General features: G+C 37.0%; 2 protein-coding genes across 2 annotated transcripts; both read left to right on the top strand.

Annotated features, from left to right (window-relative positions):
- The first annotated feature begins 564 nt into the window (after positions 1-564).
- Positions 565-3,646, top strand: LOC121995586 (pentatricopeptide repeat-containing protein At1g60770-like). The gene is made up of 2 exons (XM_042549314.1): positions 565-995; positions 2,127-3,646. Exons 1-2 carry the CDS (start codon positions 582-584, stop codon positions 3,381-3,383), a joined length of 1,671 nt encoding a protein of 556 aa, XP_042405248.1. The 5' UTR covers positions 565-581; the 3' UTR covers positions 3,384-3,646.
- Positions 3,647-4,876: 1,230 nt separating this feature from the next.
- Positions 4,877-8,344, top strand: LOC121995585 (pentatricopeptide repeat-containing protein At4g01990, mitochondrial-like). Its single transcript, XM_042549313.1, has 2 exons — positions 4,877-5,298; positions 6,971-8,344. Exons 1-2 carry the CDS (start codon positions 4,984-4,986, stop codon positions 8,219-8,221), a joined length of 1,566 nt encoding a protein of 521 aa, XP_042405247.1. The 5' UTR covers positions 4,877-4,983; the 3' UTR covers positions 8,222-8,344.
- The last annotated feature ends 4,760 nt before the right edge of the window (positions 8,345-13,104 follow it).

Below are 13,104 nucleotides of genomic sequence, written 5' to 3'. Positions count from 1 at the left end.
AGCACGCGACGAGCTATTCACCCCCCCTCTAACTACTTTTCGGTCCCAACAACTCTCTCTCCTCATTTTTTTTTATCACACTTTCCTTTCTTTATTTTTTCTCATCACACATTCTCTCATCATACTTTTTCATTATACTTTCTCTTTCCTCAATCTCTCGTTTTCATTTATTATACTTTCTCTCTTTTTTTTTCTTATCACTCTTTCTCTCTCAGCACACTTTCTTTTTCATCATGCTTTTTCTCTTCTCAATTTCTCCTATCACACACTCTCTCTTCATTTTTTCTTATCATACTTTCTCTCTCATCATATGTTAATTTCATATTTAATTTTCTGTTCTATCTATTTTTTTTTCTCTAAGGGTAAAAAAAGAAAATAATACTATGATATCATTTAATTTTTTTCCGATTGAAAATATTCAATTAATTAAATATTATTTTTAAGAATGATATTCATATTCATTTATAATATTATGATACTCATTCTGATTTATAATAGAGAACCAAACTACACCTAAATTAATAAAATTATATGTAAATGTAATCAATGAAAAGTTTCAGGAACGATTTGGCTAATGCGATATGATCCGAGCTGACCGCGAAGACCAAAACCCTCTCACCGGTGTACAAAACCCTAGCAACGTTGTCGCCTACAATCATCGAAGCTCGCCAGTGGGAAAAATGATCACGGCGAAGCGCTTCGTCCGACTACTCTTTCTTTGGTCGGCCGCGGCGACCAAGATGAGATTCTGTGCGGCGGCCGCTGCGACATCTTCGCCGGCCGACGCGGCTGTAGTTATGGCGGTCGGGACTAAAGAAAAGAAGAATCCAAGCGTACTGTACCGCCGTCTGTCGGCTTTGGGGAGAGCTCCCCAGGGGCGTGTGACGAGGACGCTGGACAAGTGGGTGAATGAAGGGAGGTCTGTGTGCGCGGATGAGCTGATTAGGTACGTTAAGGTACTCCGCAGGTACCAGCGCCACGCGCACGCCCTTGAGGTAACAAAAGATCCTTTTTTTTTCCATTCCCTTTCAGCTTCATGCATGCATCTTCTTACCTGAGTAAAGGATGGTGTGTTTTGATTATTTTTTGCTTCTCCAGGTTATGTGCAGTATGAGTTTAGGGTTTGTAAACACCATTACTGGCTTATGTAACATTGATTCTGAAAACTAAAGGCTGTACAAAGATTGACCCATCTTTTTTCCTTTATGAGGGTGCGAGTTGATTTATTGTAATTGGAAAATTGAAGGGAAGAAAACTTGTTGATGTAAGCGGTGTAGATACCATAGTTTAGGAGTCACTTGAGTGATGTTCAAAATGCTAAAAGTTTCAACAAAACTCAAGCGCTCCACGGAGGGATAAAATCCATGTAGCTGACCCCGAGGGAAGTAACACGGCCTTGAATAGAAGTCCTGCAGATGAATGACAGATGTGTCACATATGTTCTACGAGCTGGAGATTGATATTAATGTATGATAATCTAATTCATCTTCAAGTGATTATATTGAAGAGCAGTTGAAAATTTAAATAAACAACAAGATAAAGAGAAGACCATGGAAGTAGATATGTGTAGGAGAATAAAAACATTCTCTCTAAAATGACAAGAGAAGTTGTAATTTATTTGAAATTCTTAGGGAGGGGATGAAGCCTTCTCTGTTCAGTAGAACATTTTAAGGATGAAACAGTCATGAATGAGACATAGGGAACCCATGTGATAGTAAATTTGGCATCCTAATTACTTCTTGACGGACAATCTTCCCTGTTAGTTGTTTGTTCCTTATTTAGTTTTTCCCCGTTACTGAATGTTGAGAAGTGTTTTTGTATAATTAAAAGTAAAGTTTGGTAAGTTGGTATGAAACTGCCACTTGTAGGTGACCAAAAATGTGAATTTGGTTTTTTTCCTATGCTTGAGTATTTAAAATAATTTTGTATTTTTTTTGTAAGTTGTTATGAAATTGCCATTTGTTGGTCACTAAAAAACACTAATTCTTTCATAAAGATAAAGATCAAATACATGATTAATGTTGTCTATTTCAGTTTCTATTTCTCCATCTCATTACTTGTAAGTCATTTGTTTTAATTTCCTTGTGGGATTTTTAATTTCATTCATGTTTTATTTTTTTTGACAGCTTATGGAATGGATGGAAAACAACAAAAATACAAAAATGACTCACGTCAGTCATGCAATGCGCCTAGGCCTCATTGCTAAAGTCAGGGGTATCGAAGCAGCAGAGAAATACTTTTCCGACTTGCCTGAACCATTGAAAAATGAGCACACATTTGGAGCCCTTTTGAGTAGTTATTGCTCAGAGAAAAATAAGAATGTTGATAAATCTTTTTCTCTTTACAATGAAATGAAGAACCGGAACATAGCCTTGAATACTCAGGTCCATTTCAACTTAATGTCCCTTTATATGAGGTTGGGCCAGCATGAGAAGGTTCTCACCCAGTACCAAGAGATGAAGTCAGATAACATAGTTCCAGATTCGATTACATGCTCCATCCTGATGAACTGCTATGCTTCATTGAATGACATTGAATCAGTAGAAAGAGTAATTAAAGAAGCTGAAGAGGATGACAAAGTCACACTACTTTGGTCTGCATACAGTAGCTTGGCTGCCATTTATTGTTCAGCTGGTCTACCCACAAAAGCTGAGAATGCTCTCAAGAAGCTTGAAACACTTATATATGCCCGAGATCATAAGCCTTATCATTACTTGATCAGTTTATATGCAAAGATTAACAATGTAGAAGAGGTGAAAAGAATATGGAAGTCCCTCAAGACTATCTTTCCAAAACCTTCCAACTTGAGCTATCTCAACATGCTTCAGGCCCTTGATAAACTTGATGATTTAAGTGGGCAACAAGATTTGTATGAAGAATGGCAATCTGTTTGCACACTCTTTGATGTAAGGTTGGCAAACTCGTTGATTGGTTCATATTTGAGAAAAGATATGATTCAACAAGCTCAGTCCCTTTGGGAGAAATCTTCAAAAAGGGGTGCCATTCCAAATTTCAAAACATGTTTTATGTTTTTAGACCACTTCTTGCAGAAGAATGATATGAACTCTGCTCTTGTGTGGTTAGAAACTGCAGCTTCATCTTCGAGTGGGAAACAGGATAGGTGGAAGTTAAGTCAAGATCAAGTCGACACTTTTCTGAAAGCCTTTGAAGACGCAAACGATGTTGAAGGGGCAGAGAGGTTTTGCGAGTGTTTGAGGAGGCTCGGACATCTTGATTTAAATGCATATGAAAAGCTCCTTCAAACGTATTTGGCAGCCAATTTGAAGAACCCTAAGCTTCGCCAAAGGATTAAAGATGATAAGATTAAACTGAACTCCCAAACTAACAAATTGCTTGAAATGGTTTGTGGAGATAATGAATAATCTTTTTCATCATATGTAATTTCCATTTGGATGAGATTTAGTCGAAAAGAGTGTCTGTTTGATTGGTGACTGGAATCAGCACATGTCACCAATTTCAATAGATGAATTTGAGATGAGGGCATGCTGATCAGTTCATGACTTTTCCTGATTTTGTATTGTTGAGGTGACTCTCACTTCATAAAACTAGTGTTGTCTGATACTTGAGCTTCTTTTTATGCTCATGGTTTGTTAATTAAAGGAAAATTGGGCAAAGCATTGGATTAGACTTGAGAAAATCCTTGTTTCTATTTTTTTTAATCTAGTATTTAATTTTTGAATCGGCTAATTTTAAAGTTAAAGGTCATTGGTTTGATCTCACGTAAATTTTTCATGATCAGTAGAGTAAATTTGGAAGTGCAAGTGGTGGATGATCCATCAATTCAACGTTCTAGATTTTTTATTTTATCGGAGAAAAATATTTTATAATGTGTTGTAGTTGAGAATTGAATCGTGAGTGTTTAAAAGACTGTATGGATATTTTATTGTTGCATTGTATCTTGTAGGGTCGAATTTTTTTGGTTTTGATAATTCAACTAATTCTTTGAACTGACGAATTCTGAAGATGATTAATTTGGATTTATGAAAGTTTTCTATTAGCCATCATGTAAATTAAGAAGTGCTTGTTGAGAGTCATTCAAGTGACTAATATTTTTAGGGTTGTTATCCGAGGGTTCAGCATGAATCAAAATTGACAAGTACATGAACGGAAGCACATAAAAATGATGAAATTCTCTACCGAATTATCACTATGGTCATTATCCTATGTATTTATCAACTGAACCAGCCGGTCTTGAGGTTGAAAATCCTTATATCCAGGTTTGACATAATATGAATATTATGTGTCATTTGATTTGAATTGTTGAAGACATCAGTTGTTGTGAATCCTTCATATCTGATATGGTTATTGAAATAACTTTAAAACCTTTAGTTTTTTATCAATTATATACAGTTAATTGCATATATTTTAGAAAAAATTAGTTGTAAAAGATAATGTTTTCTATCATATAGTTTGTGAATGTAATAGGGATGAACTGATAAATAATTTACAGCTTAAAAAGGTTTTTTTAACTAGCAATATTATTTTAAATTTGGCACTCTAAATTTTAGAGCGATTGATCCATCTTACTAAAAAATTTAAATAATCTATTTAAAAGTAGATCCAAGCTATCTGAATTATACGGATTGCGGATCTAGATAGATCATTTTATGATGAACTCACGTGGATCCATATTTCAAATAAACCCTCTCACCAGTGAAAATAAATAAATAAAATTATAATAAATAAACCCTCTCACGTGGATCTAGATACCTATCTGAATTATTCCTATAAGCATTCTAGTAATGTTTTACTAAATAAATAAAATTATATGTAAATGTCACAAATGAAAAGTTTCAGGAACGATTTGTAAATTAAGAAAAATAGAAGTGCAGTCTGGGAAATTTGCTAAGGTGATATCTGATATGATCCGAGTTGACTGCGAAGACCTAAACCCTCTCACCAGTGTTTAAAACCCTAGCAGCGTCGCCGCCTGCAATCATCGAAGCTCGCCAGTTGGAAAAAATGATCACGGCGAGGCGCTCCGTCCGACTACACTTGCTTTGGTCGGCCGCGGCGACCAAGATGAGATTCTGTGCGGCGGCCGCTGCGACATCTTTGACAGCCGACGCAGCTGGAGCTATGGCGGTCAGGACTAAAGAAAAGAAGGATCCGGATGTACTGTACCGCCGTCTGTCGGCTCTGGGGAGAGCTCCAGAGGGGAGTGTGACGAGGACGCTGGACAAGTGGGTGAAGGAAGGGAGGCCTGTGTGCGCGGATGAGCTGATTAGGTACGTTAAGGAACTCCGCAGGTACCAGCGCCACGCGCACGCCCTTGAGGTAATAAAAACTCCTTTTTGGCCATTCCCTTTCAGCTTCATACACTCATTTTCTTACCTGAGTAAAGGATGGTGTGTTTTGATTATTCTTTTACTTCTCCAGGCTATGTACAGTATAAATTTAGGGTTTCTAAACACCATTACTGGCTTATGTAACATTGATTCTGAAAACTAAAGGCTGTACAGAGAATGCCCCATCTTTTTTCCTTTATGAGGGTGTGAGTAGGCCAAACTTTGGGGTGTTCAAGCTTGTTTGATAAGGTAACTGAGCCAAACCGAGCTAAACTTAAAATGGACCATGCTTTTGAAATGATTGTTCAAGTTTGGCGTGGTTATTTTTTATGAGCTTGAGTTTGTTTGAACCTTAGCTTGTTTAGATGTTATCGAACTCTCAATTCAAGCTTAGCTTGAGTTTGGTTTGAACTTAGCTTGAACTTGGTTCGTTTAGATGTTATCGAGTTCTCAATTCAAGCTTATTTGATTGTTTGAAAACTTTAGTTGTTTGATTGGTTATTGAGTTTGATAATTTAAACTTATTTGTTTATTTTATTTTATTTTATTATTTATTTAGCGTATTGAAAAGAGTTTTATTAATGAATATGGTTCACGAACGTTGTTCACGAACATTGTTAATGTTAACGAGCTGAACACATATGTGTTCAAGTTTGTTTGTTTAGTTTAACGAGTTGTTCAAGCTTGTTTGTTTAATTAATTTTGTGTATATTGAACGAACATAAACAAATTCTTACCAAGCCGAACACCAAACTTGTTCACGAACACTTAATTCATTTACAGCCCTAGTGTGAGTTGATTTATTATAGTTGGAAAATTGAAAGGAAGAAAACTTGTGTTGATGTAGGCGGTGTAGATACCATAGTTTAGGGGTCATTCGAGTGATGTTCAAAATGCTAACAGTTTCAACAAAACACAGGCCCTCCATGGAGAGATAAAATCGATGTAGCTGGGCCGGAGAGCTCGGAGGGAATTAACACAGCCAGGATAAGTCTTGCAGATGAATAACAGATGTGTCACATAAGATCTACGAGCTTGAGATCGATATCAATCTATGATAATCTAATTCATCTTCAAGTGATTACAATGAAGAGCGGTTGAAATATTAAATAAACAACAAGAGAAAGTAGATATGTGCAGGAGAAAAAAACATTCTCTCTAAAATGACAAGAGAAGTTATAATTTATTTGAAATTCTTATTGAGGGGATCCAGCCTTCTTTGTTCAGTAGAACATTTCACCAGTGTGATAATAAATTTAACATCCTAATTACTTCTTGGTGGATAATCTGCCCTGTTAGTTGTTTGTTCCTTATTTAGTTTTTCCCCGTTACTAAATGTTCAGAAGTAATTTTGTATAATTAAATGTAAAGTTTGGTAAGTTGGTATGAAAATGTCACTTGTTGGTGACAAAAAATATGACTTTTGATTTTGGTCCTTTGCTTGAGTGTTTAAAATAATTGTGTATTTTTTTGTAAGTTGTTATGAAATTGCCATTTGTTGGTGACCAAAAAGCACTAATTCTTTCACAAAGATAAAGATCAATTACATGATTAGCGTTGTTTATTTCAATTTCTGTTTCTCGGTCTCATTACATGTAATTCATTTGTTTTAATTTCCTCATGGGATTTTTAATTTCATTCATGTTTTAATTTTTTGACAGCTCATGGAGTGGATGGTAAACAACAAAAATACAAAAATGACTTACATCAATCATGCAATGCAGCTTGGCCTCATTGCTAAAGTCAGGGGTATCGAAGCAGCAGAGAAATACTTTTCCGACTTGCCTGTACAAGCCAAAAATAAGCACACATATGGAGCCCTTTTGAGTAGTTATTGCTCAGAGAAAAATAAGAATGCTGATAAAGCTTTTTCTCTTTACAATGAAATGAAGATGCTGAACATGACCTCGTATCCTCAGGTCCATTTCAACTTAATGTCCCTTTATGTGCGGTTGGGCCAGCATGAGAAGGCTCTCACCCAGTACCAAGAGATGAAGTCAGATAACGTAGTTCCAGATTCGATTACATGCTCCATCCTGATGAACTGCTATGCCTCATTGAATGACATTGAATCAGTAGAACGAGTTATAAAAGAAGCAGAGGAGGATAAAAAAATTAAGTTGAGATGGTCTGCATACAGTTCCTTAGCTTCCATTTACTGTTCAGCTGGTCTAATGACGAAAGCTGCGAGTGCGCTTCAGAAGCTTGAAAAGCTTATACGTGGTCGAGATCATGAGCCTTATCATTTTTTAATCAGCTTATATTCAAGGATTGACAATTTAGAGGAGGTGAAGAGAATATGGAAGTCCTATAAAACTGTCTTTCGAAAACCTAACAATGTTAGCTATCTCATTATGCTGCGGTCCCTAGATAAACTTGATGATATCAATGGCCAGCAAGATTTATATGAAGAATGGGAATCTGTTAGCGGGAACTCTGATGTGTGGGTGACAAATGTGATGATAGGTTCGTATTTGAGAAACAATATGATTCAACAAGCGCAGCGGGTTTGGGAGAAAGCTTCGGAAAGGGGCGCTGTTCCTGATTTCAAGACTGGTGATATGTTCTTAGATTACTACTTGAAGAACAATGACATTGATTCTGCTCTCATGTGGTTAGAAACAACAATTTCAAGGATGAAACGGAATGAGTGGAAGTTAAGTCAAGACCAAGTGGACACTTTCCTGAAAGCCTTTGAAGATGCAAAGGATGTTGAAGGGGCAGAGAGGTTGTGCGAGTGTTTGAGGAGGCTCGGACTTCTTGATTTAAATGCATATGAAAAGCTCCTTCAAACGTATTTGGCAGCCAATTTGAAGAACCCTAAACTTCTTCAGAGGATTAAAGATGATAAGATTGAACTGGACTCCAAAACTAACAAATTGCTTGAAATGGTTTGTGGAGATAATGAATAATCTTTTTCATCATATGTTATTTCCATATGGATGAGATTTAGTCAAAAAGAGTGTCTGTTTGATTGGTTACTGGAATCAGCACATTTATCTCCAATTTTAACAGATGACTTTGAGACGACGGCATGTTTATGACTTTTCCTGATTTTGCATTGTGGAAGGACTTTCACTTATCATTTTAGGGCTGTCTGATGCTTAAACTACCTTTTTATGCTTATGGTTTGTTAATTAAAGAAACTAGCAATATTATTTTAAACTGATAAATAGCTTATAGCTTAAAAAGGTTTTTTAAACTAGCAATATTATTTCCAAGTTTAATCTGCCGTCCAAATTTAAAAACTCAATTATATATATATATATACACACACATATAGAGGATGTATGTTGCGGCGTGTTTGTTGCGGCTGCGTGTGGTGAAGTTGTCGTGGTGCGGCCACGTCATTCAAGGCAAATATAAGTGACTCGTTGCTTAAGGAGGGGAAACAAAACGCGCTGCAACCCTAGCCGCCATGACTCCGCGAGTCTCCTCTTGCCGCCGCAGCATTCACCCCCGACCTCTCCCCCTTCTACCGCCGCGAAGTTCACCCCCGACCTCTCCCCCTCCTGCCGGTGCGAAGTTCACCCCCGACCTCTCCCCCTCCTGCTCCTGTCGCCACGAGTCCCCTCTTACCGCGAGCCCTAGCAGAAGCGGGTTTTTTTCTGCCGCGATCCATAGTAGATGTAACGCCCGCCCCTCCTGCTAGTAGGGCGGGGTTACTTTACTTACAAGGAGAACATACATGCATATTAATATTTCTTTTTCTAAAGTAACACAGCGGAAGAATTCATTTATATTTTTTTTTGTTTTTTTTTTGAACGAAGTCATGATGTCATATTCTATCATAAACATAAATAAGTATCATGAAATCATGCGAAACATTAACATAAATAAACATAAGCAGGTCTTTTATTTGTCTTAGCCGAGCCACCACCATACACATCTCTTTGCCTCTCCCGCGGCTCCCTTAGTTCATCCATTCCTTGCCTTTATCTACGGTACAAAGAAAGTAAGTTATAAGCACACAGGCTTAGTAAGATCCTTTCCTACTCACAAACACGTATTTCATATCATAAGCATATAACAATGGAACCATAATCATCTAACATCATATCGTGTAAACATAACATCATAACATATCATCTCATAAAGAACATCATGCTAAATTATATCATAACTCATAAGAGCATCATGTCATATGAATCATAAGAGCATATCATATCATAAATAAAAGAGCATCATGACATATAAATCATAGAAGCATATCATATCATGAAGAAATATCATGCAAGATGTCTTTTAAAACATGTGTCATGTCATGTGCAAGATGTCTTAAAACATATCATATAGTACTTGAACATAATATCATCATGAGGGCCCGGCTTGTACCACATACATACATAAATGCGCGCGATCCCTAGGACAGGGTAGCTAGCCCCGAACCTACTAGGGAATTAGGTCCGTACTACGACCGTCGACCTAGGGGCGTACTAAGGAGCTCATCCCTTTTTACTCGACCCGTTCATAGTCCGTCGGCCTAGGGGCGCTTATAGAGCCTACCCTTGGTACAAACCATACAAAGTAAAATAACATATCATGGTACATGTCATAACATAGCATATCATATCTTGTCATATCATGAAGAGTGCTCTTAGTCCCCAAGGGGAAGCAACTCTTAGGCCTTCACTTGTCATATCATAAAGAGTGCTCTTAATCCCCAAAAAAAAAGGAAGCAACTCTTAGGCCTTTGCTTGTCATATCATAAAACATGCATACTTGAGTACATAGCACATCATAAGAGACATTATCATGCATAGATCATAAACATACATAAATGAGCATAATACTTGTCATATCATAAAGCATGCATACTTGAGCACATAGCACATCATAAGAGACATTATCATGCATGGATCATAAGCATATATAAATAAACACATCATCTATCATAGCAAAAAAATGTAATCATGCATGGGATCATTAAAAATCATCTCTTAATTCATAACGTATCATGTGAGGCACATAATGATTCATAATTGGATCTCAATCACCAAATTCTATAGGGAGGCCGAAACATTCAAGGTATTGCCCTAAGGTACAAGCAACATCAAAGCATATGAACTTTAACTCAATTTTATAGCATTTATCATAAAGAACATCATGAGCATATTTAGTTAGGTTCTAAGCTTCCTAGGTCTTTCAACCTAGTTGTGGCCGAAACATTGTAAGCATGAGCCTAGGTTACAAGTGGCACAAAATATATGAACCCTAAACCAATTTCATATCATATACTCTAAGGAACATCATGAGTATGTTTTGTTTAGGTTCCAAGCTTCCTAGGTATTTAAATCTTGTTCTGGCCGAATAGTAAGGAGCATGAAACTAAGTTCTAAACAACATACAAGCATGAGAATATCATGTTAACTTCATATCATATCATAAGGAAAGTCATGAGCATGTTAAATTAACTTTTAAACTTTCCTAGGCTCCTAATCCCATCATGGCCGAAAGTTCAAAGAGTATGAACCTAAACTCTAAACAACATACAAGCAAAGAATCTCATGTTAACTTCCTATCATATCATAAGGGAAGTCATAAGCATGTTAAACCAATTTTTAAAGCTTTCCTAGGTCTTGAATTCTATCATGACCGAAAGTTCATGAAGAGGGAATTTAAGCTCTAAACAATATACAAGCATAAGAATCTCATGTTAGCTTCATATCATATCATAAGGGAAGTCATAAGCATGTTAAACCAATTTTTTTAAGCTTCCCTAGGTCTTGAATTATATCATGGCCGAAAGTTCATGAAGAGGGAATTTAAACTCTAAACAACATACAAGCATGAATATCAAGCTAACTTCATATCATATCATAAGGGAATTCATGAGCATGCTAGATTTAATTTTAAGCTTCCTTGGACCCTAAAATTGATCATGGCCGAAACACAAGGAGGCATGCATCTAGGTTTCAAGCAACATTCAAACATGATAACCCTAAATTAGTTTTATATCGTGTCATAAAGAGAGTCATGAACATGTTGGAGTAAGTCTTAAGCTCTCCTAGGTTTTAATTCTCATTATGGCCAAAGCCCTAAGGTGTAACATATCAAGGTTCCAATCAACCTACAAGCATGAAACCCTAAGAAATCTTCCTACTCTTTTTCATAATAAAAGTCATGAGCATGATAGCTTAAATTTTTTAAACACTTCTAGGTCTTCATTTCTATCATGGCCGAAACCCTAATTCCCTAAGGTGGCATGCATTTAGGTTCCAATTAACATACAAGTGTGAAAACACTAAGTACTCTTTATAACATATTAATAAGCAAGTCATGATCATGGTAGACTAAATTTTTAACCTCTCTTAGTAAATTTCTCTATCATGGCCGAACACTTCATAAGCATGTATTTAGGTTTTAAGCAACATACAAGCATAAAAAACACCAAACTAATCTCTTATCATAGGGTACATATCATAAGGACATAGTGAGCATGTTTAGTTTAGATCTTAAGCCTTCCTAATCCTTTATTCATACTTTGGCCGAAAGTTCAAGAGCATGTATCTAAGTTTAAGGTAAGCATACAAGCATAAGAAACATTCACTAACTCCTATACTAGGGCACATATCATAAGAACATAGTGAGCATGCTTAGTTAGGTCTTAAACTTCTCTAAATCCTTTGTTCAAGTTTTGGCCGAAATCTCAAGAAGTGATTCTAGGTTTTTTTTTTAAGCATTCTAACCTTATGGAAAACACGTAAACAACTTATACCATAGGTGAGGGGATACTTACAACTTGTTGCTTGTTTTTCCTAAGGAAGATGGTACCCTTGTGAAGAGGAAGAAGAAACTTCTCTTCTTAGTTCTCTCTTTTCTTCTCTTACTTGTAAGGAGTAGATCTTGAGGACTCCTTCTTGTAAATTAGTTTTTTCTTAGCAAGAAAAACCTTAGCTTGGATTTTCGGAAATGAGAGAGGGAGAGGTTTAGGTTTCGGTGGAGAAGGAAGAAGGAGAAGGAAGGAGGAGGAAGAAGAAGGAGGAAGAATTAACCAACTTTCTTTCCCTTTTCTTTTCCCATTCCTATTTATTCCCAATGAGAATGAAACATGTCCTCATTCATCCCCTTAACTCCTCTATCTCCTCACTCTCTTAATTCCCACGAAAATAGAACAAAAGAAGGAAGAAAGGTAACTTGTCCTTTGCTTGCTTCTTTTCTTAACTAAGAGGAAGAGGAGATAAGCTACTTGATTTTCTCTTGTTCCTTTACTTAATTATATTCTTACTTTTAACTACAATTTTCATTCTTTTCTATTCATATATCATTCATTACTCTAGTGGTTACCATACACCAATTTAACTCTATCATTTGTGGGAGGTTCAAGGTTCAAACCTTAACCTCACTTTCTTTTTATTTCATTTTGATTTCTATTTCTATTTTTCTTTTTCTTTTATTCTAAAAGAAAAATATCCATAGATATAGCTTATCATTTCGTGGGTGTTACAGCAGAAGCGCTGAGTCTTGGCCTCTCTTCGGCGATAGGTCCTCTCCCCCTCCTGCCGCCGCGAGTCCCCTCTTACCGCGAGCCCCCAGAAGCGCCGAGCACTCCCTCTCTTCGGCGACAGGTTCTCTTCTACCGTGATCCCTAGCAGAAGCGCTGAGCTTGGCCTCTCTTTGGCGACAGGTCCTCTCCCCCTCCTATCGCCGTGAGTCCCCTCTTGTCGCGAGCCCTAGCAGAAGCACCGAGCTCTCCCTCTCTTCGATGACAGGTTCTCTTCTGTCGCGATCCCTAGCAGAAGCGCCGAGCTTGGCCTCTCTTCGGCGCGATCCCTAGTGGATTCGCTACAAGATC

This window comes from Zingiber officinale, chromosome 6A (assembly GCF_018446385.1).
Source record: "Zingiber officinale cultivar Zhangliang chromosome 6A, Zo_v1.1, whole genome shotgun sequence".
Classification (NCBI taxonomy): Eukaryota; Viridiplantae; Streptophyta; class Magnoliopsida; order Zingiberales; family Zingiberaceae; genus Zingiber; species Zingiber officinale.
The sequence above is the reverse complement of the archived record's forward strand: the minus strand, read 5'-3'. Positions and strand labels throughout refer to the sequence as shown.

What these genes read in the sequence shown, in the direction of transcription:
- LOC121995586 (XM_042549314.1), top strand. Translation starts at nt 582, where the DNA reads ATGATCCGAGCTGACCGCGAAGACCAAAACCCTCTCACCGGTGTACAA. An exon ending in GCCACGCGCACGCCCTTGAG is followed by an intron (nt 996 to 2,126) that starts GTAACAAAAGAT and finishes TTTTTTTGACAG; the next exon opens with CTTATGGAATGGATGGAAAA.
- LOC121995585 (XM_042549313.1), top strand. Translation starts at nt 4,984, where the DNA reads ATGATCACGGCGAGGCGCTCCGTCCGACTACACTTGCTTTGGTCGGCC. An exon ending in GCCACGCGCACGCCCTTGAG is followed by an intron (nt 5,299 to 6,970) that starts GTAATAAAAACT and finishes ATTTTTTGACAG; the next exon opens with CTCATGGAGTGGATGGTAAA.